General features: G+C 50.2%; 1 protein-coding gene across 5 annotated transcripts in view; it reads left to right on the top strand.

The window, feature by feature from the left end:
* The window catches only part of SH2B3 (SH2B adaptor protein 3), a 102,385-nt gene continuing 78,689 nt past the window's right edge, over positions 1-23,696 (top strand). Inside the window, exons 1-2 of one of the 5 annotated variants that reach the window (XM_032800502.2) lie at positions 1-467; positions 15,410-16,198. In XM_032800502.2, the coding sequence (XP_032656393.1) occupies positions 15,437-16,198 (762 nt within the window). In that variant the 5' untranslated portion in view covers positions 1-467; positions 15,410-15,436. Of the gene's footprint in view, positions 468-6,407; positions 6,639-10,362; positions 10,617-11,581; positions 11,669-15,409; positions 16,199-23,696 lie in introns of those variants that run through there. The other 4 variants (XM_032800496.2, XM_032800500.2, XM_032800499.2 and 1 more) reach the window with 4 other exon arrangements.

Genomic DNA, 23,696 nt, shown 5'->3' with positions numbered 1-23,696 from the left:
TTGGTCCGAAAGTTGCCTTTTAACTGGAGGGCTGTAAACACGCAGCCCCTTTCCGCGGCGCGCAGGGGCGGGCTCATCGCCCGGGCAAGAGACCCGCGCAGCAGCGGGACAGCGACTTTTGCGGCCCCCGGGGAGACCGGAGTGCGGCGCACGTGGGCACCACGGAATAGACGCTGGGGGCAGCAGCCCCCCCCCCGCTGTCTGCACCCGGGGCCAGCTGGCCTGCCCCTCCCCCGCTCCACCCCCCAGCGCCGCTGCTCCTTGCCGACCAGCCGGGGACCGGGGCTGGGACCCAGCAGCGGGGGGGTCCCGCGCTCCAGGCAAGTGCCACAGGGCGGAGCCGCCGCCGACCCCTCTCCGCGCCCGGGTTTCCTGCCCGAGCCCGGCGCTGCCCGGCCCGAGGCAGCGGCACCTGGCCCCGCGGCCAGCACCATGGGTGAGCGCCACACGGACGGCTTCTCCTGCAGGTACGGCCCCCGCTCGCGTCCCCTCGCCGCCTGGCCCGGGGCATCCCTCTGCCCGGAGCCCGCCTCCCGGGGTGCCCCCGCCGGGGCATCCCTCTGCCCGGAGCCCGCCTCCTGGGGTGCCCGGGGATTTGGCTTTGGTTCCCTAGCGCTGTCCCGGAGCGCAGCCCGGCGGTGCAAGGAGCCCGATCCCCCCCGAGTGACACCACCACGTGCGCGCTGAGCGCCGCAGACTCCATCCGCCAGAGGCAGGGACAGGTGCGGGGCTCGCCGGGCTGGGGCCGGGGCCCTTCCCGCCGGGCTACCCTGGAAAGTGAAAGTAGCGGCGGTCGCGGCTCCTATTCCTGCTGCGTAAGGAGGGGCCGCGCGGGGGTGGGGGCGGCCAGGTCCTCCCGAGCCCTGCGGGGCACAGGGGCGAGGAGCCCCCCAGCCGCTCCCCGGAGCCTGGGGGGGGGCGGTTCAGGCCCCTCCAAGCAGGAGCCTAAGCGAGGCGGCCTGAGGCTCCAGGGTCAAGCGCTCCCTGTCCGGGGCGGGGGACCCCAGTCTGTGTCTCTGGCCACGAGGCGCCCCCCACGTGCCCGGGCCCCTTTTCCAGCCGTCCAGCTGCGGGCTGACAAGCCCCGGCCCTGGGACTGGATGGAACGCGCCCCGGGTCTCCGGCCTGATCTCCCGGGGAGGGTCTCTCTGGGGCAGCCCCAGTCTCAGTCCGGCGAGGCAGAGGCCCGGCTGCCCCCCCCCCCCGCATTCACAGCGGGGGCGCCGAGAGCAGGGGTTGCCCCCGGGCCGGGCAGCCGGCCCGCTGAGGTCGGTGCATCGCAGCTGGGCAGAACCAGACTCGGCTCGCTGGCGATGTTGTCTTCAGGGCTGGGATGCTCGCTCCCTGGACCAGCCCTGCTGCCGCGGCACCCGGGCCCGGCTCCTTCCCACCAGCCGGGCGCTCGGAGCAGGGACGTTCCCACGCCTGCGGCTGTTTGCTGAGGTGGTTTGACAGCCCCCTGACCTGGGATTTACTGGAGTTGTTGTTACCGGTTGAGTCAAGATGGGCTGGGGAAGGGGGGTGGTAGGTGGCCCGCTGGGGGCTCGAATTTTTTTTGCAATGAGGTAACTGAACAGGTGGCAGAGAGAGGAACTGACAACATGCTGGGAAAAGCCTTTTTCTGAGGCACCTCTGGTGGGATTAGAGTTTTACCCTCAGGTTATTTGATCGAGTAGAAGGGCCTGTGAAATCAAAGAGAGATTTTTGCCTTTAGCTTCACTGAAATCAGATCAAACCCTAATATTTCCTTATCAGTTACCTCCGCGCCCCCCCACCCCCAAAAAAAAGCCTCCACTTTTATTTATAATTTACACAACTGGGCATTTCTGACAGTTACAATTTCTTGTTTGTGATGATAAAACCTCAGGTAGGACCCTTTTATTTTTGAATTGGACCTATAGGAGTGGCCAGCCTGCTGGCATCCCAAACTGTTCCATGGAGATTTGTTTATAATGAGAGCTCTGTGACTTTGCATTGTGTCTAAGCAGGGAAATCAATTGCTTTTACTTTCTAGTCTTGTTTTGTGCGAGCTCCTCGTTCGGTTGTGGAAAAACCTCGGCAGGATGATAGAATTGGCACAAATCCTGCAGAGGGTGTGGGCATAAGACAAAGTGTAAGCTGCTTAAATAGCCTGTTGTGTTAGAAGGATCATGTTGTAACACACTAGTGTTGCCACTGCAAACCTGTAAAGGGCCAAATTCAGACCTGGCGTGACTATACGTTTATAAAGCTAGATAAATTGGTCCCAAGAGAAGGGGTGTGTGTGAGAAGGTGTATGACTAAGCAGGGGGAGTCTGCTTTTTAAACCCTTCTGTTAGGTACCGCTCCAGCGGCACTCTGCTCTTCCACCTCCCCACTGGGCTTACGCCAATGTGCTGATATGTAACTTAGACCCTACGTCCATTATAATGTGGTTTGATCCCAGTGGGTACATGAGGCTGCCTTGATATTTATATCGCTCCCATCACTGAGTTGAAGGGACGTTGTCTAGGCACAGAAGTTGCACTGCTTTAACTTGACTTGGCCTTGTTAAACCAGTCCAGCTTTTCTCTGTGGGCTGTTCGAGACTGGTTCTGTTGGTTCAGCTTGCGCCTGTACATTTACCAATGCAAATTAAACCGAGACACACTAGCTGTAAACTGATATAAGATTGTGAAAACACACAAGGTGCGAGGGTTTAACTCAATTGATATAAAATCAGTCTTTGAGTTAAACACAGCTCTGTGTACGGACAAGGCCTCCAGCAGCCCTTTTATCTTTCCAAATGTTGATATTTAAAAATAAAACCCATGTTGATGGGGGAGGGGGGGAGACCAACGTGCACTCACCAGGCACATGCCTTCGTCGCCCCTCCTCCCCCTCACATGCGCCACAGTTTGTCTTCGCCACCGTGGCGAGAGGGTTCTATAGTTTACCTCTCCTTGTTGCAAGGGATGTGTTCTTTTGTTATCAAGGGCACCTGCTCCCTGAGCTTCAGTCTCACTCTGTTGCACACACACATCAGTTTTCTATCTTTCCCTGGGTTGTTGGGTTTTTAAATATTTCTGGATCTTCAGAGATCAGTAGAAAAAAATTCCCAGAAGTACTTTCCACATCCTTTGCCTACTTAGTGCATTTATTTCACCGCCTCTCATTATTCGATCAGTTTGGAGCTACTGTAATACCTCTAATGGTGTGTTAGATCATTATTCGTATGGAGTCTTTCTCACGGATCCTACACTAACTTTCATTTGCTTGAGTGATTGGAACACACGTTTTATTGTCAGGATTGCGGTGGAAGCTGTTCAGCCTTCAAGCAGAGGGTGGCTAATGCTTGCAAAGGTCAGTTCATGAGCAGGTCACAGCCTGGTATGGTGGCAATAACTTGCCAGTCACTGGGATGCCCGCTGGCTTTTCATGCAGGTATGAAATAACTGGGCAGTTTTTAAGGTGTGCAAGTATTGTCATGTGTGTGAGATTCCAGTGACCTTTAAAAAAGTGTTGGGGCGAACACTTAAGATTTCTTTATACACTGTATTATACTATTGAAAAGTCAGAGTCACTCAAGTGAGATCAGAATGTGGCCAGTTATGACCGTATTATGTTGTATAAATATAGGTATGTTTGGGTTTGATATCTCTTCCCACACTGGTGTAAATCAGGAATAACTCCTCAGTGGCATGATGCTAACCTGATTTTCCTCTTCATTACTTGCAGGGGTATATGTTCAATTATAAAGGAAAAGCCCCTTGAAGTTCTGTAGCATTGCAAAATGTTAACTGTTAACAGTACTTGACTTGAAATAAAACAGTGATCAGAGTTGGAAAATCTAATGGAAATGTAGCAGTCAGGGTGATGTCAAGTAGTGTCCCAATTCCTCTGAGGCTGGGAAAGGGAAGGGGAATAGCAGCCACATGGAGAGTAACCATGGATGCAGGGGAGTAGTGCATTTATGAGTTCACCCAGAGGTGTGGGGAACAATAGTGCAAGTTCTTGCCAGGCTGCTGGAGCCTGCCAGCAGCGTGACCTGGGACGGGGCAGGACCAGAGTTAGCCAGATGATCTGCTGATCGGGTGCATTTCCCCGGTCACTTTCATGGGTGGGGGTTCTGGGGGAGTGCAAAGCTGCCCTCCCCTGGGGGAGTGAGATCTTGTAGGCATGGTCTTGTTAGAGAGGCTAAGGAGTGAATGAATGGGGCATGGGACTTAAGCACCTTTTCACCCCCGAGGGATGGTCCCTTCAGGTCAAGGCTGGAGAGCAGTTTCTGCTGCTCCAACCCATGTTGTACCCACTCTGCAGATGCAGAGGATTTCAGTCTCCCCAGTTGCAGCACTATGTTTACTTTACTCAAACTGGTCACTGTGTCAGGTTCTAAAACACGGTTCATGTATGATCGGGCTGGCAGCGTGCTAGACAGAGCAGCCTCAACCCTGCTAGGCAACTGCCTGGCATACAATGCTTCCTTTAATGTGTGTGATCCTGGAGAAAAACAGTGAGTTTGTTCGTAGAATTTAGTTGTGGGAACTTTCTGTTTTGTTTGAGAAGTAAGTCGTAAGCAGGGCAAGAGTGTAAATGTATACAGAAGTCATGTTAAATACTCCTTGAATTTAAAGGGTAGCTGTCAGCTTAAAATTCATGAGTCTGGAAAACTCTGATTTCCTTATGTGTGTGTTTATGTTCAGCTGATAGTGTTAAAATGGAAAGTATTTTTTTAAACATCCAATTTACTTTTCATGGTTTACATCAATTGTTTACATTTCTTTTGGCCCCAAGAGTGGAAACAGAGCAGTCAGTTTAATTTTCAGCTTGCCTTGCCTAGCTCTGTTTCTGCCGTGTTTGGGTTCCAAATGCTCCCTGGGGATGTTACATTTTGGGGTGCGGGGGTTGTTTGTTTTTTTGTTGTTCTGTTTTGTTTTGTTTTTATTATGTTTTAACAATTTCCATTGTAATGGCAAAAGAAGAGTTTGTTCTTGGGTTTTGTAAAAGGTGAATTTTACGAATCCTCAGTGTGGGGCCATATTTCATTTGATAGTGTCCTTTTAAAATAGCCTCTTTTTGCATGTGCGTGTGTGTATCTCTTTTGTGATAGATGGTGGGCCTGATTCTGAAGCTCTTGCATTTATCACTAGGATCCCTCGCTGGAGCAGTGGTTCTCAACCTGTTTACCATTGTGGGCCACATATGCAGCTCTCTGTGTATTGTGTGGGCTGTATCCACACAAAGATATGCTACCTGGTCACTTACAAAAAAAAGACGGTTTTGTATTAGTTATATGACAGCAATATGATTTAAATCGATAACAGTACCTGTCAATTCAGCACTGGTTAAAGTCTGGCAGGAGCTTTTAAATTAGAAAAATAACTCAGAAATGAATTAATTTCCTGTAGAGGTGGCATGGCATGGTTTGTGCCACCCTCCCTGCTGTGCTGCTGCTGACCGAGTGCCTGAGGAGTGTGGCTGCAGAGCTTGCCTGCAAAGATGGGGAGCTCTGCCTGGTGCAGGGCATGCCCTAGCCAGGGACTGTCCCCCATGCACCCAGCTCCCCCTATCCAGGGGCTGCGTCCCATAGCCCTCCATCCAGGGACTGCCCCCAGCCACCTGTCCCCCCCGCCCCCGAGAGTCTGTCTTCCATGCACCAGCTGCATTCCCTCCCCCCCCAGCGCTAGCCCTCTGCACTCACCCCTCCCTGCGCTGTCCTGGGCTCCTGCACCCCCTTCCCCGTGCCTGCTGGTCTCCTACCTTGGCTGCACATCCCTCCGCTATGCCACCTGCTCTGCCCACCTGCTGCTGCAGTCCTAGTGCCAAAGAGCCTGCTGCAGCTGGGGTCACTGCACCACAAACCTGTCGGGTGGAGGGGTGCTGAGCACCGTGGCCTCCTGCCAGTGCTGCTGGGCCTGATCTTGCCAGGAGGGGGAGGAGGTGGTTGATGCCACTGGGCCTGATCCTGCTGGGAGTGCTGATGCTGGGCCTGATCCTGTGCCACCTCTTTTTTGCACTCACCCTGCCGGCTCTGGGCCGGAGCAGTGCCCCTCCCACCCCATCCTAGTTATGCCCCTGAGGATGTCACATGAGCTGCAGCCGTGTGCTGACTGGGCAGCGGGTTGAGAACTACTGCACTAGATTGTGTCCCGACGTCTCTCCAAAAGGGACCCAGTTTGATATGTGACTACAGTGTTAGTGAACTGCATGGGGGAACTAGGCCAGATGGTCAATGGTAGCTCCATGTGAGCTGAGTACCTGGCCCAGTGTGCCTCCCTCGCCTTCTTCCTACTATAGTCAATGGCAAAACTCCAATTGGTTTCACTGGGAATCCGCATCGGGCACAGGAACGTGAACGCCAAGTAGATCATGTGCTTGTACTGATGCTATCAGTAGTTCTCGGGCCAGTTGCCTTTTGGGCTCTTTTAAAAGCTTCAGCACTCTTCAGCTAGGAGAGAGATTCTCTATTCTGCTGTAGCTTCCTTGCTTTGAGTAAAGCAGAGCTCATTGCTGTTGTCAGAAGCACTCAAATGAGCATGTGGAAAATGGAAGCTCGTGATAGATCGCTTCTTTTAAAGTGTGACCTACGTCAGGTGACCTGTTGGAGTTGTGCCTCTCTTTGCTGCTTTGTGGTGTAAAAGAAGCCTTTTTCCTGTTTGTTTTTCCTTTAGAAATATCCGGTACGTCGTCTCCCCTTTTTGTGTTGGTCTGTTAGGCTGATGCAGAAGCTGTCTGTCCTCTTAGAGCAGGGCTGGGAAATTCTTCCCAAAGGGACTTCCCCCATGTGTTAGCAAAACCCAGTGAATAAACATCCCCCCGCCTCTCAACAAACCAGCTTTAATTGCCTCGCTTTGTGTGATGTCAGAATCCCACCGGTTCCCCATTGGTCGCTCAGACCTGCATTTCTAAAGTAATGAAACAAATAGAAAGCAAGTTTGGGTTTTAAATTAAAAAAAACAAACAAACACACACACTCCAGACAACAAGTAACAACTTTTACCATCATAAAAACATGCCAAAAAAAGAAGCCCCAAGCTCACTTTTTTCTCCCCTTCACGAATCACCCTTAGAGCATGTTTCTGGGGCTGTCTGCATGGCAAATTCTGGGCCAAAGCATTTGGGAAGCAATTTATTAACATCTCCCTACAGTAGTGTGACCAGATAGCAAGTGGAAAAAATCAAGACAGGGGGTAGGGGGTAATAGGAGCCCATATTAAAAAAAAGCCCCAAATATCAGCACTGTCCCTATAAAATTGGGACATCTGGTCACCCTACCCTACAGTTTTAGGGAATTGCTGCCAGTGCGACCTCACTAGAACATGGTCCTTTACAGGACTGCAGCCCAGCTTGGTGACTCAATTACAGAGCAGGTTAGACCCATTTACACAGACTAGGCCAATCAGTGCTGATGTAACACAGATGTGGGACTGTGGTGTTCTAGTGGGATCCTCCGACAGGGCAGCCTGTGCTGCCTGGGCCAGATGTGTAAGCAGGCGGCATTGCTTTGGGTCAGCATTTCTGGGACGCTGGGCTCTACGCAGCTTGTTCCCACTCAGCACAAACAGAGACACCCCCACTCTATTCTGCACACAAGGGCAGCGCAGCCTCTGCTGGGCGCTGAAAGACAGTGATAAACAGGAAGAGAAAACATTTCACGTGCCTGCACCTCCTAGACACCAGTCTCCGAATTGCTGACCCAAAGCAATATTCATTTGAAACCTTATTGGAGCATGGCTGCTGAGCTGCATGCTAATCTGTTTTGGTCAGGGCATGCCAGAGCCCCAGGCTACTGTTTCCTGGCATGGGCTGACCCCATGTCAGGTCCTGAGGCCGCCACTTCCTGGCATGGGCTAAACTAACAAAGGTGCTAACTGTGAAAGTGATTTTCCTGAGAACGACTCTTCCTTTTGGAGCGAGGCTGAGACCACTATATTCATTGCAGGCAGGCCCCCACTCACCAGATAGTAACTTTGCCTCCATGACACAGGTTGTGTTTGACCCTTGAACTGTAGGTGGAAGATTTTGTATCCTGTTACCAACTCCCCTGGGCAGACCTAGAAGTGTTCCATCACCAGAAGGCACGCAAACTTGCGACTGGTATATTCTCATGGTACACAGACATATAGTCACAAGGGTGCCTAATGAAATCACTTCAGTCGGGTTACAGAGCAAGATTTGTGAAAGCAGCAAAGAGTCCTGTGGCACCTTATAGACTAACAGACGTATTGGAGCATGAGCTTTCGTGTGTGAATACCCACTTCGTCAGATGCATCATGCTCCACGAAAGCTCATGCTCCAATATGTCTGTTAGTCTATAAGGTGCCACAGGACTCTTTGCTGCTTGAACAGTCTCTGAATCTTCCTAAATGTTTGACCTCGATAACATCCTGTAACAATGAGTTCCACAGTCTAATTATGCACCGTCTGAAAACAGTATTTCCTTGTAATCAGTTTTGAAACTGAACATTCTTTGCCACCTTTGCCTCAGCGCGCACTGCGTCCTCTGGAGGTGGGAGTTGTCTCAGGTCCAGGTAATGGAGGGATTCATAGACTCTAGGACTGGAAGGGACCTCGAGAGGTCATTGAAGCCAGCCCCCTGCCCTCATGGCAGGACCAAATACTGGCTTGCCAACTGCAAAACCAGTTTGTTCTCCCTTGGTTTTCACACCTCAACTACTAGAACAGGGCCTCATCCTCCCTGATTGAACTAACCTCATTATCTCTAGCTTGCTTGCATATATCTACCTGCTCCTTGAAATTTCCACTACATGCGTCCGACGAAGTGGGTATTCACCCACGAAAGCTCATGCTCCAAAATGTCTATTAGTCTGTAAGGTGCCACAGGACTCTTTGCTCTTTTACAGATCCAGATTAACACGGCTACCCCTCTGATACTAGAGACTATTCAGTCATTTATATGGACAGCAAGAATATCCCGAGTTGTAATAGCTAATGCTAACAGTTTAAAAAGGATGTATAACCTCATGCTTGAAGGATTAAGCCAATTGCTAACTAGTAGGGATTAGGATGAGACCTTCATGGGAGGCAGATTACCCCATGTCTCCCAACTGTGATGTTCTTACACCTTTCTTTGAGGCATCTAGCTCTGGCCGCTGTCCTTGATACTGGACTAGAATGACCATGGGTCTAATGCAGTCTGGCAGTTCCTGTGTTACTATCATTGTTCATTTGCAAAACAGATCTGTTAAGAATGCAAAAATTATCATGACACCAAATCCTATTGGCTGGCCAAGTCTGAGACTTCATTGCCAATCTGGGTGAAATAGGGCACATACTTCAGCTCCCATGTAATTTAGGAGATATTTGCATCTGCATGCAGTCAGAATTCCCAGCAATATAATATATTCTGTCCACTTTTGAAATAGAGGAAACTCTGGGAGTGTATTTCCGATTATAGTCCTGGCTAGAAAAATACATTGTATTTTGAAATGTATTTTCAACCGCTTGCCATTACTGCTCCCAGCAATCCATTGTCACGTATCAAACGTTGGATTTGGGCAGGTATCATGGAGCTTGTGCAAGCAAACAACCTCATTCATTAACTGGTTTTGCTGGCACATTCATGGAGGCCAGGGGAAGATCTGCTAGTTCCTGTGAGCAAAGCCTCATAACTTGCTGTCATTTATCAGCGTATTAAAGGCACCTCTGTTGAACTGAATTGCTCCATATGTGTATATGGTGGTGTGCATGGGAAGGGGTCAGCTGATCCATAGGTGTGTGCAAGGGGCATGTTATGGTGTGTTAAATCAGAGTGCTGCAAGAATCCATTGGTTTCTTGGCTACTCTGTTAGTCTGCCAGGGAAACAAGACAAGTTGTCTCCTTCGTAGAAGTGTGCATGGGGAGCTTGGATTTGTTTTCTGTCCCTGGAGGGCAAGTGCAGTTGGAGAAGGCTGCTTTAACAGCCCTGCTGTCTATCCACATTTCAGCAGCCATTGAAATTCCGTGGGCCGAGCATTCGTGTTGTCTGCGGGAGGAAGCCAGAGCTGTGCCCGAGGATGCTGAGTCATTCACAGGCTGGCAGAGCTGATAGAAGGAGAAACTCAGGGGCCCAAAGAGGGGTGAATGGCTGGGACAGTCACAGCGAAGCACATCCCCACTCTGCCTGGTTCTGGCTCTGGAGCTGTTTCTTCCTGTGTTGTTTCATGTCCCGTCAATTCCAGTTATTTCCAAACACACTCTGTTATTCTGAGAATATTGGGCAAGGCTCAGATGGCTCTTGACAGATACAATCTCTCCCTGGCCTCGAACATTCGAAAGACGTAATAAGAAGCACAGTGGGTCTGCATAGATATTGGTCCACTTTCTGAACAGGTTAAAGTGTTTATCATCCTGGGGGACACTGGATGTAAACAAGAAGCTGCGCGTTCTCTGCTTTGAAGTGCTTCAAATCTTCTTGCTCTTTCCATCCAAGTTATTAAACCCCTTGGATTTTCTAGAAAAATGTAATCAATCCCTTTTAGAAAGGGCTTCCCAAACGACATCACTGAGTATCCGCCTTAATCACAGGGAGGCTTACCAGAGGAGCACTAAGTCACACGTCCCCGAAGCAGCAGGATATTTAGCTAAGTGCGGACGAAGGACGTTTCCTGTTTGAACAGAATGTACGACTTTGATAAATGCTTCAGGCAACCAAAAGGTACAAGCAAAAGGTACAGGAATAAGCAGGCTCCACAGAGCCAAGCTGCAGAATGCGGTGGTTAAGGACAAGTTAGCGGTAGTTACAAATCTAGCGTAGAATGTTTGTGTCTGTAAATTCAAGGTCAAATCCTGCAGTCTGTACCCAGGAGTAGGGGCTAAGGAATTCAGTCCTCTAATCTTCTCGTATCGGTGGCATTCTGGAGGTGAGTGAGGCAGTCCTTGAAAGGTAGAGGCTCTGGAAGGCCATTAGAAGGACAGCATTGTCAGAGTCACAAGGCATTGTGTGGTTTGTCTCCAGAGCAAATCTGCTTAGTGTGAGGGTGGCTTTTCTAATTGCCAGCCCTGTAATCTCTCTGTGGGATCTGAGAGTCAAGCTGGGTTCTTTCAGGCTCACACTTAATTACTTGTAATAGAGGTTATCAGAGCCAACAGCTGTCCTTCGTTACATCTGCGAAATTCTGCTGTCCTCAGTAAGGTTGCCCATGTGTGGTTGAAGGCAAAATTGGACCCGGCAACTGGAATTGAGGGCCCAGTGATGCTGCTCTTTCTCATGCTGAGTAGCACCGTATTCCATGAGTAGTCTCGTTGAAATCAATATGAGTGAGAGGCAAAATCTGGGTCTGAGTTAACAAACCTTGTGATGCATGTGCCAGAACTAAATCCAGCTCACTCTTCCATTGCTACCTGGGTTTTGCAGGGCCAACAAGAGGTAAAAAACACACACTTTGTCACTAAGGTTGGATGCTATGACTCTGGAGACGCATGGTGGGCCTGATCCTGGTCTGCCTTTATCCATTTTTACAGAGCTGTGACTGTCGATGTCAGTGGAATTATTCTTGTTTGACACTTATGTAGATGAGAGGAGAGTCAACCCTGGGAGCATGGCTAAGAAGGAGCCTTTTTTCATGGTCCCTTGTCTGGTGACCCCTGCGGTTTGAGCCAGCCAGCTGATGTCTTTTTATTATTATGGACTCCTTCAGTCATTGGCTCTAAAGAAGGAGCTCTTTGGAGATGAAGGGGTCCTATGGGTTTAGCGGGGATCTAATGAAGGTGAAATTGACTGGTTTAGGAGCATGCAACAGTTCCCTTGAAAACATGGCTCACAGATGGCTTGTGGAGGGCTGGCTTTCTGTTGGGTTCACTAAGCTGCAGTCACACTGACACTGGGAAAAAATGAAACCGTCCCCAACACCACTGTTGCGCGTTACTACAGCGAGACCCCTGGTTCCCACGGCGTGCCTGGGCGCAGGTGGCTGTCACTGGGCTTGTGGGCTAATGTACAGCGGGGGCAACTGAGTTGGACTTCGTGTCGCTTCTAGCAGACCTGTTTGTTCAGGCAATAAGGGCTGGTCTTGTCTCCCAAGGAAGGGAAGTGATCTGGGATCAGGTAGTGCAAACAGCTGCCACCTTTGCCTCAGCGCGCGCTGCGTCCTCTGGAGGTGGGAATTGTCTCAGGTCCAGGTAACGGAGGGTTTCATAGACTCTAGGACTGGAAGGGACCTCGAGAGGTCATTGAGTCCAGCCCCCTGCCCTCATGGCAGGACCAAATACTGTCTAGACCATCCCTGATAGACATTTATCTAACCTACTCTTAAGTATCTCCAGAGATGGAGATTCCACAACCTCCCTAGGCAATTTATTCCAGTGTTTAACCATTCTGACAGTTACCTAGAGGGAGAGTGGCTGCTGTTGATGCTTTAGGGGAATGAGGATGCTGGTTGCTGCACAGGCAGGGGAAATGCCACGATGCTGCTGTTCTGGTTCAAATATTGACACACGTTTAAGCCACCCAGATTTGGTTTTGCACAACAATAACTGCAAACCCTGTTGTTTATGTTGGAGTCGGTCCAAATATCCAAAGCTCCAAAACAATCTCTCCTGTTGTTGAAGTCCATAGGGTGAATCCCAGCTGAGACTGCGAGGCAAAAATTCCTTTCTTCATCACTTCCCATCCATTTGTGGCACTCAGGCCTGTGCGTGTGAGAATTAGGTTTGCGAGCATTAAAGTGGTGATTTAAACAAACATGACGCACCAGGAAAACCACAGGGGTTAAGTGTTGGGTGGTTAAGCTCAGTTCTGCGTGTCAAGAATCATCTGTAAATCAGATCCCTACGGCTGGGTTACGAGCATGCCATTTAGAATGGGTGCACCAGTGAATCGTCTCTCGCAGAGCTGAGCTGGCAGGGGTGCTATCTTTCTAGGTAATATGCTTAGAAGAGCAGAGAGTTTCAGATAACAGGCATGTCTGAGGGAAGCTTGGCCTTGGCAGCTGTACCTGCAGGAAAACGTGTCTGGCCGTGGAGAGTCATGCAGAGTAAGAAGCTTGCGCTTGTTTTGGAGGGGAGCTGGTGCACGTGGGTTTAGTTATGGTGTCAGTGTAATTACTTGCCCTTTACACTCCCCTGTGAGCCTGCCAAACGGCAAGCCAAGTGTTTGTTCTTTACCTGGACTTTTGCAGGAAGTTATTGATCCTCTTGAGAACTAACATCTTAAACTAAAGTGAAACCTGCCAGGCTGTTATGCATGGGTAAAATGAAACTGTGCATGCTTAGGGCAGTGGAAGGGAGAGATGCACAGAAAGGAACTGAAAGCAGCTGTGTGAACAAGGACCCTTGGAAAGCTCAACATGCTTGTAAAACACTGAATTAATTTAGCTTCGCAGCACTTCCTTGGGACTCGTAATTTTCCCCCATCTTACAGATAGGGAAACTGAGGCACAGTGCAGCTAAGGAACCCACCCAAGGCCACACACAATTATGGCAGAGCCAAGAATCAAACCCGGGAATCTTGATTCCCAGTCCCTTCACTAATCTCGAGCTGATGGGTGCCTTGCTCCTGCTGTTTAAAAAACAAAGCTTTCCTTTGAGAGACAAGGTGGGTGAGATAACACCTTTCATTGTACCAGCTGGTGGTGGAAGAGACAAGCTTTGGAGCTACACAGAGCTCTTCTTCGGGGCTCGGAAAAGTACTGAGTGTCACAGCTAAATGCAAGGTGAAAGAATGGTTTAGCTTAAGGGACCATTTAAGATGAAGTGGCCAGTCAACCGGGGGTGGGGGCGGAAATAGTGAGTTAGGGATTCTTGTAATAAGCCATAAATCCAGTGCCATAAAGACACTATATGGCTTATTACAACACAGAGATGAGTAATGGCTTATTACAGCAATCTCTTGCCCACTCGGTCCCCTCCCTTCTCTGTCCTATGACTGCAGGGGTGTTGATGGGCCTTGAATGGTCCCATATACTAAACCGTTTGTTCCCACCTTGTATTTAGCTCTGACACTGAGCATCTTTCCTAGTCCTGAATAGCTCAAAAGCTTCTCTCCCACACCAGAATTTGGTCCAGTAAAAGGCATCACCTCACCCGCCTTGTCTCTCTAATGTCCTGAGCCCAGCAAGGATACAATGCCGCCCAAAGCTTCCCTGGGTCACCCTCGGAGTAAGCTGCCATGGAAGTGGCAAGTGCCACGTGCCACTCTGGAACTTTTATCCACTTATTTTCGAGATTGATTTTTTTCCCCCCTATCCCCCAAGGCACATTGCTGCACATACTGATAAATCTTCACTTTAATTGTTGTCTGAGCAGCAAAACTTCCATTAAATCCTCCAGTGGACCTGGAGGTGTGGTTCTCAATTCAGTCCCAACTGTGTGCTTAAATGCTACATAACGTGGGCTTGAATTGACTTGCTGCCTGTAGCAGAGAATCGTGCCCTGTTGTTACTTGATGGCTTAGGGCCTGGTTCTGATCTCTCCCCTTTTTACCTAGGGTGGCCACTGCCGCATCCCTGGAATACCGGATGTTCCGGTGCTTCCGGGAAGGACTGGCGTGGGACCTCCCCTGCCAGTGGGACCTTGCAGAGGGGTGTACTCTTCATAATGGGGCCACTCATTCTTGATACTGGACAGAACCACGTCCTGTTTTGTCTCGGTACCAGACAGGGGACAAAGCCATAGTTAAAGAGGACTCTCCGGTATAAAACTGGATAAGTAGCCTGCCTAGCTTTACCCTAGTGCAGTTCTGTGGGTCTCCCAGGCATTACTCATCTCAGGGAGAGTGTGAGCAGACTCAAGTCCTTTTCTAAACTGATTCCCGCTGCTTGTGTGGAGCTAAGTACTTGGGGAAATCCTACCCTGAATTAATGAGAGTTTGTCTGAATAAGGACTGGAAAAACCGCAGCTCTCTCACTGGTGTAAACATAGAGTGATTGGACTGATGTCAGTGCAGTTCAGTCAGCATAGAACTATTGCGAGTGAGATCAGAATTGGGTCCTGAATGAGGGCTTCAGGATTTGGCGCCGTGTACACGTTGTACAACTTCACTGAAATGCAGCCACTTCTGGGGTGGAAGGCAGCATGTCACACAGCAGTCACAAGAGGGGAAGTGTCATAGGATCTGTAATATGTGTGGAGAGTGGGTGGGACGTTGGCTTTTCTAAGGTGTTATCCCAGAGCACCGCCCCTCCCCCCCTGCGAGTCACCTGCATGGTATTTGATCATTTGAACCTGTTCTTCCAGGGACTCCAATGCTCTGTCATAGAGCTTCTCCAGCGCAAACTCTTGTGACTTGCACTGGTGCAAACTGTAGTGCATGGAGGACAGGTGTGGCTGCACTAGGAGCTTGATCTGGTGCACTCCACTGGTGCCTGAAGTCCCTGTGTTGACAAGGTCTGGGCTCTCCAGGCCTGGCGTTTCCATCTCTGAACCACCCTCTGCTGGCCTGTCAAGCAGACGGAGCCCCCCACTGGCCCTGAGAAAACCCCTCATGCAGCCTTTCTTCCTTTGTCTTTGCAGCGCACCTGAATCGCTCCAGTCACTGCAATGAATGGCCAGACTATCCCAGCAAGCACTCCCGGGCGTTCCCAGGGCTGGAATGAGTTCTGCGAACTGCACGCCATCACCACGGCCAAGGAGCTCGCCAAGAAGTATCTGCTGTTTGCCACCGAGAACCCCCACCATGACCTTCTGGCAGCCGAGAACTTTTCGGTGCAGTTCACAGACCTCTTCCAGCAGTACTTCTGCAACGAGGTGAAGGAAGGCTTCGCCATGAACCAGTTCAGGGTCCTGCCCTTCAGCAGGGTACAGGACTATAGGGAGACCAGCAAGAGGCACGCGGATACCTCTTTGGGGCCGGTCGCAGCCAAGGTGGAGACGGAGCTGACTGCCCACTCTGAGTCTGACAGAGCTGCTGACACTAACGTCCGGGACCTGCCCAAGTTGTGGAGCTCTGAGGAGCTGATGGGGGCAGCCTCCCCTCTGACCACCAGAAGACACTTCTCCCTCACCCAGCTGCGGAGGAGCTGGCGCAAGTTCTTGCGCAGGGGATCCTCCGAGGCCCTCCCGGGAGAGGGGGAGACGCCGGAGCCTGCTCTCAAGCCTGGGCTGGCCAAAAAGATCCTGCCGTGGACCCTGTCCCGAGATCAGGCTCACGAGGTGTGCAAGGAGGGTCTCTTAAAATACGGCATGGTAGATGAAACCACCATGGACAGTGGGACACGCTGGCAGCGGTGCCGATTGGTTCTACGGAAGGCAGGGACGTCAGACAATGAAGAATATGTCTTGGAGCTGTTTGATCCCCCCAAGGTAAGCGGCCTGAGGTATCTCAAATCCCTCCCCTGTTTGCTGCTGGCCACGGCTCTTCATTGCTTATGCATTACTAGAGCAGTGGGTCTCAACCAGGGATACGAGTACCTCTGGCGGTAGGTAGAGGTTTTCCAGGGGTATATCAGGTCATCTAGATATTTGCCTAGTTTTACAACAGGCGACATAAAACGCTCTAGCAAAGTCAGTACAAACTAAAATTTTATCCAGACAATGGCTTGTTTATACTGCTCTATGTACACACTGAAATAGAATATTCCATTTATATTCCAATTAATTTATTTTATAATTATATGGTAAAACTAAGAAAGTCAGCAGTTTTTCAGGAATAGTGCGCTGTAACACTTCGGTATTTTTGTCTGATTTTGTAAGCAAGTAGTTTTTTAAGTGAGGTGAAACTTGGGGGTACTCAAGACAAATCAGACTCCCGAAAGGGGTACAGTAGTCAGGAAAGGTTGACAGCCACTGGGCTAGAGAATGGTCCCTGGCTGCTTGGACTGGGCTGGATTTGCATGGTGGGATTTGTGGTTACTCCTTTGTCTTGGAGAGGAATGGGCCAGGTCCTCAGCTGGGGCAAGTTGGTTTGGCGTGACACGTCCCTAGCTTTTCTTTTAGAACTCAGGTCCTGTTTGTGAGCCATGGTTCCACTTTGTCTCCATTGCAGGAGCCGGCTTAGGTCTGATTTGAGGAAGTGGCCTTTGCTTCCTGGTGCTTATATCCCCATAAAGTGTAGAGTGGAATTCCCCTGCACAGAGAGCTGCGGCTCCTCCCTTACGCAGCTGTTATTGAAAGAATCGCACAATGGAGACAAGGAACAGGTGACCTAAGGACGTTGGGGAATCCTGTCCGGATGGTCTAGGTTTACCTGCAGTAAGATGGACTAAATCAGTATTTCTCAACCACTGGTCCGTGAGAGCTCCCTGACATTGTTTGGGAAGGCAGCAAACCAATCCCTGGTATCAAAAAGGTACAGAAACACTGGATTAGGGAGGCCTTGGGCTAGAAAGAATCTCTACATTTCAGTTATGTTTCTTTTCCTGTACAAGTTCAGGATGAGATCTCCGACTGGCCTAAATCTGCCTGGCTGTTTTTACTTGTATCCTGGTTTTATTTAAAAAACAAAATGTGAATCAGCTTCAAGTTATAAAAGTTTCTAGTGGTCGGCTCTGGGCGAGTGAATTGGGTGTTCATTCCAGGAATTCCTTGGCATATTTCCCTTGGGCAAAGAGATTCATCACTTTCCCATTATGAGCGTTCTCTGAGTGGGGACTGAACTGCCAGTGGATTCAGATGCAGGGAGGGGTTGTCAACCTCTGTGCAAAAATATGGAGTTGAAATGAGTTTCCAGCTTTGGAAATAAGCAAAGGAGCCTTGTGCGTGAGTGTTTTGTTGATTACAGTTGGTGAAAGCTACACTTCAGCTGGTTCATTTTTTTACCGGAGGAATACAGCATTAATGTTTAAACCTTGATTGAGCCTCAGAATAATAAAGGGTCACCTGTCCTGGGTCTGGTCCTGCCTCCAGTGACGTCCATGGGAGCTGGACTGGGCCCTTGGTGCCGCTCTGAAAGTGAAACTTCACCACACTTAGGCTTTGTCCCCTACATGTTCAGAACTTTGATGCTAGGTGAGAGTCATATGGATTCCAGTCAGAGAGTTTCTCCTTTGCTTCTGCTTCAGGCTTTAGGGCCTGATGTCTGGCAACATTAGCTTTGTTGTGAAACCTGCTTCTCATGATTTGTGGATGACTGGTGCTCAGAATGGTTTGAGGTCTAAGCTGTCAGGTGTCTGAGCTTTCTGGGATTCTGCTCTGATGAGGCACTAGAGCGCTAGCACCCTGGGAAAAAAGCCGGGAGTGGGAAGAAAGAGCTAGCAGGAAATTCTCGGCTGTTACTAGACGTCCTTAGCATCTCATCCAGAGCCTCCAAAGCTGGGTGAGCATTACAAGCCCTGCTTTTCCGATGGGACTGAGGGATTAGGTGATGTGCCCAAGATTATGCAAGAAATTGGTGGCAGAGCCAGGAAGAGAACCCAGGGACCTGATTCTGGTCTTATCCTGGGGAGACCCCATTAACTTCAAGAAGTGACTAACTGGTGTGATTGGTGAATTGGGCTCTGAGAGTCCACCTGTCTGAGTTCTTATGTGGCCCTTATCACTGTAGTAACTGAGTACGGAGTCTTTCCTCCTGGCCCCCCTTCTCTCCCCTCCTCTCCCCTTCTGCTTGACTGGGCCTGTCCCTGCTTGGGTATATGGTGCTATAGGGTGTGGGCCCTGCTTTGGGCAGGAAGTAGGAGTGCTCCTCTGTAACTAAGGGGCTGCACAGCATTCGCACGTAGGCCCCTGCCCTGCTCCGTGGAGGGAGAGGATTATGCTCCTTTTCAAGTCCAGCTGCAAGGTTACATGTTCACAAGGCCCAGCCCATGCTGGGACGTGCCCACCCTGAATCAGCACAGCCAGACTTGCAGCACCCAAGGGCGCAGTCCGGGCCCTGGGTGTGCAGTCGAGCGAGAGGAGCCCTGTGGTGACTGGGAGAACCTATGCTGCTTCCTGGGTGGAAGGGCACAGACTGTTCTCTATCACGGACCTGAATCGGTCGTTCCCACACAGGCAGGTCACCTCCTGAAGTGACGGGGAACTTTTCTTGCAGGAGTCCGACAGGAGTGGGCCAGTGGGCTTTCTGCCTGGGCCAAAACTGCGGGAGAACACCCCCTAGAGTCTGTGTTTAGCTTAATAGAGACGCTTGACACAACCCTGTATCTGTGTACCCGCGTGGTCTCCTTTACTCCTCAGCAGGGCTGTTATGATAAATAGGTTGACTAACCACCGCTAACTATGTCACAGAAACTAAAACATCTCTGTGTTTCAGATTCCTCGAGAGCCCCTCTCTGGGCTGACTCTCTGGGCTATTTTATAACCTTCTGATTTCCTTGTTGGGTCTTTGACCATGGCCTGTGAAAACCTTGTTTAGTTCCTCATGTCAAAAGTGCTGGTTGTTGCACTTTGGGGTGCTGTCAAATAAGAGCAGCAGATGCTTCTATTGAAGAGCTGGTAGTCTAGAACGTAGATACAACACCGCACCGGAGGAGAAACACAGAGCAGGTGGAGGGTTGGAGAAGAGTTACAGAAACGTACATCACATAGCGCAGGGAGCTCTGATCTCAGCTCGGGGCCCATAGGTGCCTCCACAATACAGATAATTCATAGTATCACTTGGGTACTGACTGGGCGCATCTCCTTGGTTTCCAGTGTTGGTTCTTGTACGTGTCTTGGGAGAAGGGAGTTTGCAGGAGGGCCTGGACTCGGGGGAGGGCCGAGGCTTGGGTACCTGCTCAGCGCACACCTGTGATACGGAGAAGGAGGGAAATGAAAGGACATGGAGGCTGGTGACTCTGCTGGTGCCGGATAAGAAATGCAAACCTTACTGGGAAGGGCTGATTGGCCCAAGAGCGGCTGTGTCCAGCAGAGAAATCGGATCATTGATTGTCTCTGGGAAGGTGAATGTGGGACAGATGCCTGCACAATGGACTGATGGCTCCACAGAGCTGGCTGCTGCCTCGGAGGGGAGGACTTTGATCATTGACTAGAGCGGTTGGAGGGTTTGATGGATCTGCATGGTCCGGTTTGGGGAGAGGTGGCCATGTAAAGATTGGTTCTAAGGAGCCTGGGCAAAAAGGTCCCCAGGAAAACCCCTGTGTAGGATTTGATATTGGCGAATGGAGGCATCCATGGTTGGCTTGTCTGCTTGAAGCACTTAATATCCAGACTGTGGGCCACGTTCCCCTGTGTAACTCCACTGGCTTCAGGGAGGAATTGGGTCTAGTTTGCTGGAAAATTGGTCAGGTTAATAAAAGCTGACAGCCCGTGACCAACGAGCTCCAGTCTGCTGGGGGGGAGTGGGAGACTGGTCTGCGACCCCTAACGCCCATCCCAGCTGGCGCCTGTTGTTTTTAGCCTTGGAAGAGAGAAATAAACTCCCTTGGGCTCTAGATGCAGCTATTTTAGGTCAGAGTTAGGAATAGGGTGACCATAGATCAGTCTCCTTTTTCAGTTCTGTCCTGGCCATCCCTGCTTTTCATCAAAACTGGGCATTTGTCCCGGCTGCAAGGCAGAGCGGTGGCTGCTGCCCTGGGGTCAGCCGAAGGCAGTGCTGCCTGCCAGCAACAATGGAGAAATTTGCTGCTGGCGGGCAGTGCTGTCTTCAGAGCTGACCCCCGTCAGGGGCCTAGAGCTCAGAGGGGTCTGTCCCTGCCACAGGCAGCGTGGGGAGAGCGACCCTGGTAAGCTCGGGGCCATCCCGTTTTTACTTTAAGAAATATGGTCACCCTAGGGATGGTGCCTGGATGGCATGGGAGAAAGAGAGAGAATCTGCTTCTTTTGCCTTTAAAGGTGACCAGCAAAGAGAAAAGGCCCTTTCTGAAGACTTTATGATGGGGACAGAGGGCCTGGTGGGATAAATGTCTTTCTTTATTTTAATGTGGTGCTTACATTAGAACGTCAGATCTTGTCTACTCTGGAAGAGTCTATGATTAGAGAACTAGTGGAAAGTTGAGTAATTTTTTCTTGGGGGGGTGGGTTTTTAGTCAGACTGTTTAAGACTAAGTTCTGTGGTGGTTTTTTAAGGGGGATGGCTAATCTCCCATTTAACTTCAAAGACTAATTAACATTCTGGAGAAGGGAAGCCTTGGCTAAAGTTTCGAGAACCTTGTCTCCGAATGGTTCTCTAGGGCACAGTGCATCTGTACAGATTCACGAGGTCCTCCAGCAAAACCAGAGAAGGGTAGACTTGAAATTCTTGATATTTCTAAATTAAATAGCAGGCAAACTCCACCCCTCCACTCCCCTAAAAAACCTTTAAAAATTAAAAATCAGGCTGCCTCTCTGTATCACTCAGAAGTGCAATTAAAAAAAAAAAAAGGACAAAAACTCAATTAATAAAGGCTTTCCAGTTTGCCTTCTGTATTGCTTTTATAAATGGCTACTGGTCGCTTGAAATGAGCACCCGCCTCACGTCCCTGGAACTGCCTGCTGTCCGTTTCATCCAGTCCATGTGGAAATGTGCGGTGTTTCAGGTCTGCTCATAGTACCACATAGACCACAAATGAAGAGAGAGCAGTTTGCACCCTTACATGTTTGTGGTGGCGCCTGGGTTACATGTATTGGTTTCACTTTTCACAGTTCCCCATGAAATCAGTTTCAGTAACGGGTAGAATTTGTAACAGATTTACACCTTCTTGCAGTTTCTCCTGAGCCTTTCTGTGCACGTGCACACTCACAAAGAAACTGAAATGTCTTCTGTATGGGCTGTCTGTCTAGCGCCACTCCTTATTCGGAGATCGGCCTCACACAGCCTCTGTCCTCAGACAGTTCTAGGCACAACGGGCTCAGTCCTGCTCCCATCAGGTCAATAATGGCCCTTCCATTGGGCCAAATTCACCCTGGGCATAACTCCATGCCCTGCAGCAGAATTACCCCAGAAATGAATTTGACCCCTGACTGCAACAGAAGCAGAATCCAGCCCAATAAGATTTGATTTGGAGGCTAATGTTTAGTGACCCCTGCTTTTCCCAGCGATCAGAGCAGGCCTGCTCTTAGGCAGCGTTCCCAGAGCCGCAGCTGGCGCTGAGACCCCTACGCCCAGCGCTCTGCCAAAATGCTTCATGAAGTGTCGTCACAGCTGAGCTCTGTGCAGAGCATCTCATGGCAATCCAGATTCACCTGAGGGGCCAGACTCAGGCCAGGTCTACACTGCGACTTTAAATCGGTTTAATGGCCGATATACCGATTTAACGCTGTATCCGTTCACACGACGTCGTCATTAATATCGAGTTAAACGGCTCCTTAAATTCACTTAAGAATTCTGGGTTGAGAGCCCAGTGGCTGATGGGGCAAAAATCATTGTCGTGGGTGGTTCTGGGTAAATGTCATCAGTCATTCCTTCCTCCGGAAAAGCAACGGCAGACAATCATTTCGCGCCCTTTTCCCTGGATTGCCTGGCAGACGCCATAGCACGGCAGCCATGGAGCCCATTCAGCCTTTTTTTTTTTTTTTTTTTTTTACAGTCACCGTATGTGTACTGAATGCCGTGGACAGAGGCGATACTCCAGCGCTACACAGCAGCATTCATTTGCTTTTGCATGATAGCAGAGACGGTTATCAGTCGTTCTGAACCGTCTGCTGCGGTGTAAACTGGCAATGAGACGACGGTTTCTGTCCTTCTGTACTGTCTGCTCCTATCATGGGTACTCCTGGCGAGATCGGTGGGGGCGCAAAGGCAAAACTGGGGATGACTCCCCGAGTCAATCCCTCCTTTATGGTTTCTAAAATAGAGTCAGTTCTGCCTAGAATATGGGCAAGTGTACTAGAGAACCAGTGTATAAGAGAACCAGAGAGCACAGCAGCTCCGTGTCATATCCCACAGAAAGATGAGCTACATGTCATTCAACGGGGGGGTGCCCCTGCAACAACCCACCCATTGCTTCCTTCCTCCCCCAACCTTCCTGGGCTACCGTGGCAGTGTCCCCCCATTTGTGTCATGAAGCTAATAAAGAATGCAGAAAAAGAAACAGTGGTCTGTGATGGGATGGATCTGAGTTACTGCAGAGAATCTTCCTGAGTGCTGGCTGTGATCTTGCCCACATGCTCAGGGTTAGCTGATCGCCATATTGGGGTCGGGAAGGAATTTTTCTCCAGGGCAGATTGGCAGGGCCCAGGAGGTTTTTGCCTTCCTCTGCAGCGTGGGGCATGGGTCACTTGCTGGTGGATTCTCTGCAGCTTGAGGTCTTCAACCACAATTTGAAGACTCAATAACTCGGATATAGGTTAGGGGTTGTTATAGAAGTGGATGGGTAGGGTTCTGTGGCCTGCTTTGTGCAGGAGGTCAGACTAGAATGATCATATTGGTCCCTTCTGACCTATAGTCTAAATAAAATGAGGGGAGGCAGCCTCCCCGGGGCTATGACAGTCCAGGCAGAACATTAAGCGGTGCGGGGAGAGGAGCCCAGCATGCCGCTCTATAATAGTCCAGGCAGTACAGAATCTTTTCTTTAGACATGAAAGGGAGGGGTTGATGGAGCTCAGCCCCCAGTTGCTATGATGAAGACAGTTACCAGCTGTTCTGTACCATCTACTGGCAATGACCGGGAGTCATTCCTATTTTACCCAGGCGCCCCCGGCAGCCTCACCTGAGGCAGCCAGGAGCACTCACGGGCTGATGTGATGACAGATGGCAGTCATATTGTACCGTCTGTCACCGGGAGGGGAGAGGAGCAGATACTGCTCTCACTGCTGCAGCTCGCGTCTACACCAGCATTCAGTAGACATAGGGTGACACTGAAAGAAGTCAAGAAACGATTTCTTCCCTTTTCTTTCACGTGGTGGGGGAGGGAGTAAATTTACGAGCTATACCCTGAACCACGCTGGACAATGTGTTTGAACCTACAGGCACTGGGAGCTCAGCCAAGAATGCAAATAGTTTCGGAGA

Source organism: Chelonoidis abingdonii, chromosome 22, assembly GCF_003597395.2.
Source record: "Chelonoidis abingdonii isolate Lonesome George chromosome 22, CheloAbing_2.0, whole genome shotgun sequence".
Classification (NCBI taxonomy): domain Eukaryota; kingdom Metazoa; phylum Chordata; order Testudines; family Testudinidae; genus Chelonoidis; species Chelonoidis abingdonii.
The sequence above is the reverse complement of the archived record's forward strand: the minus strand, read 5'-3'. Positions and strand labels throughout refer to the sequence as shown.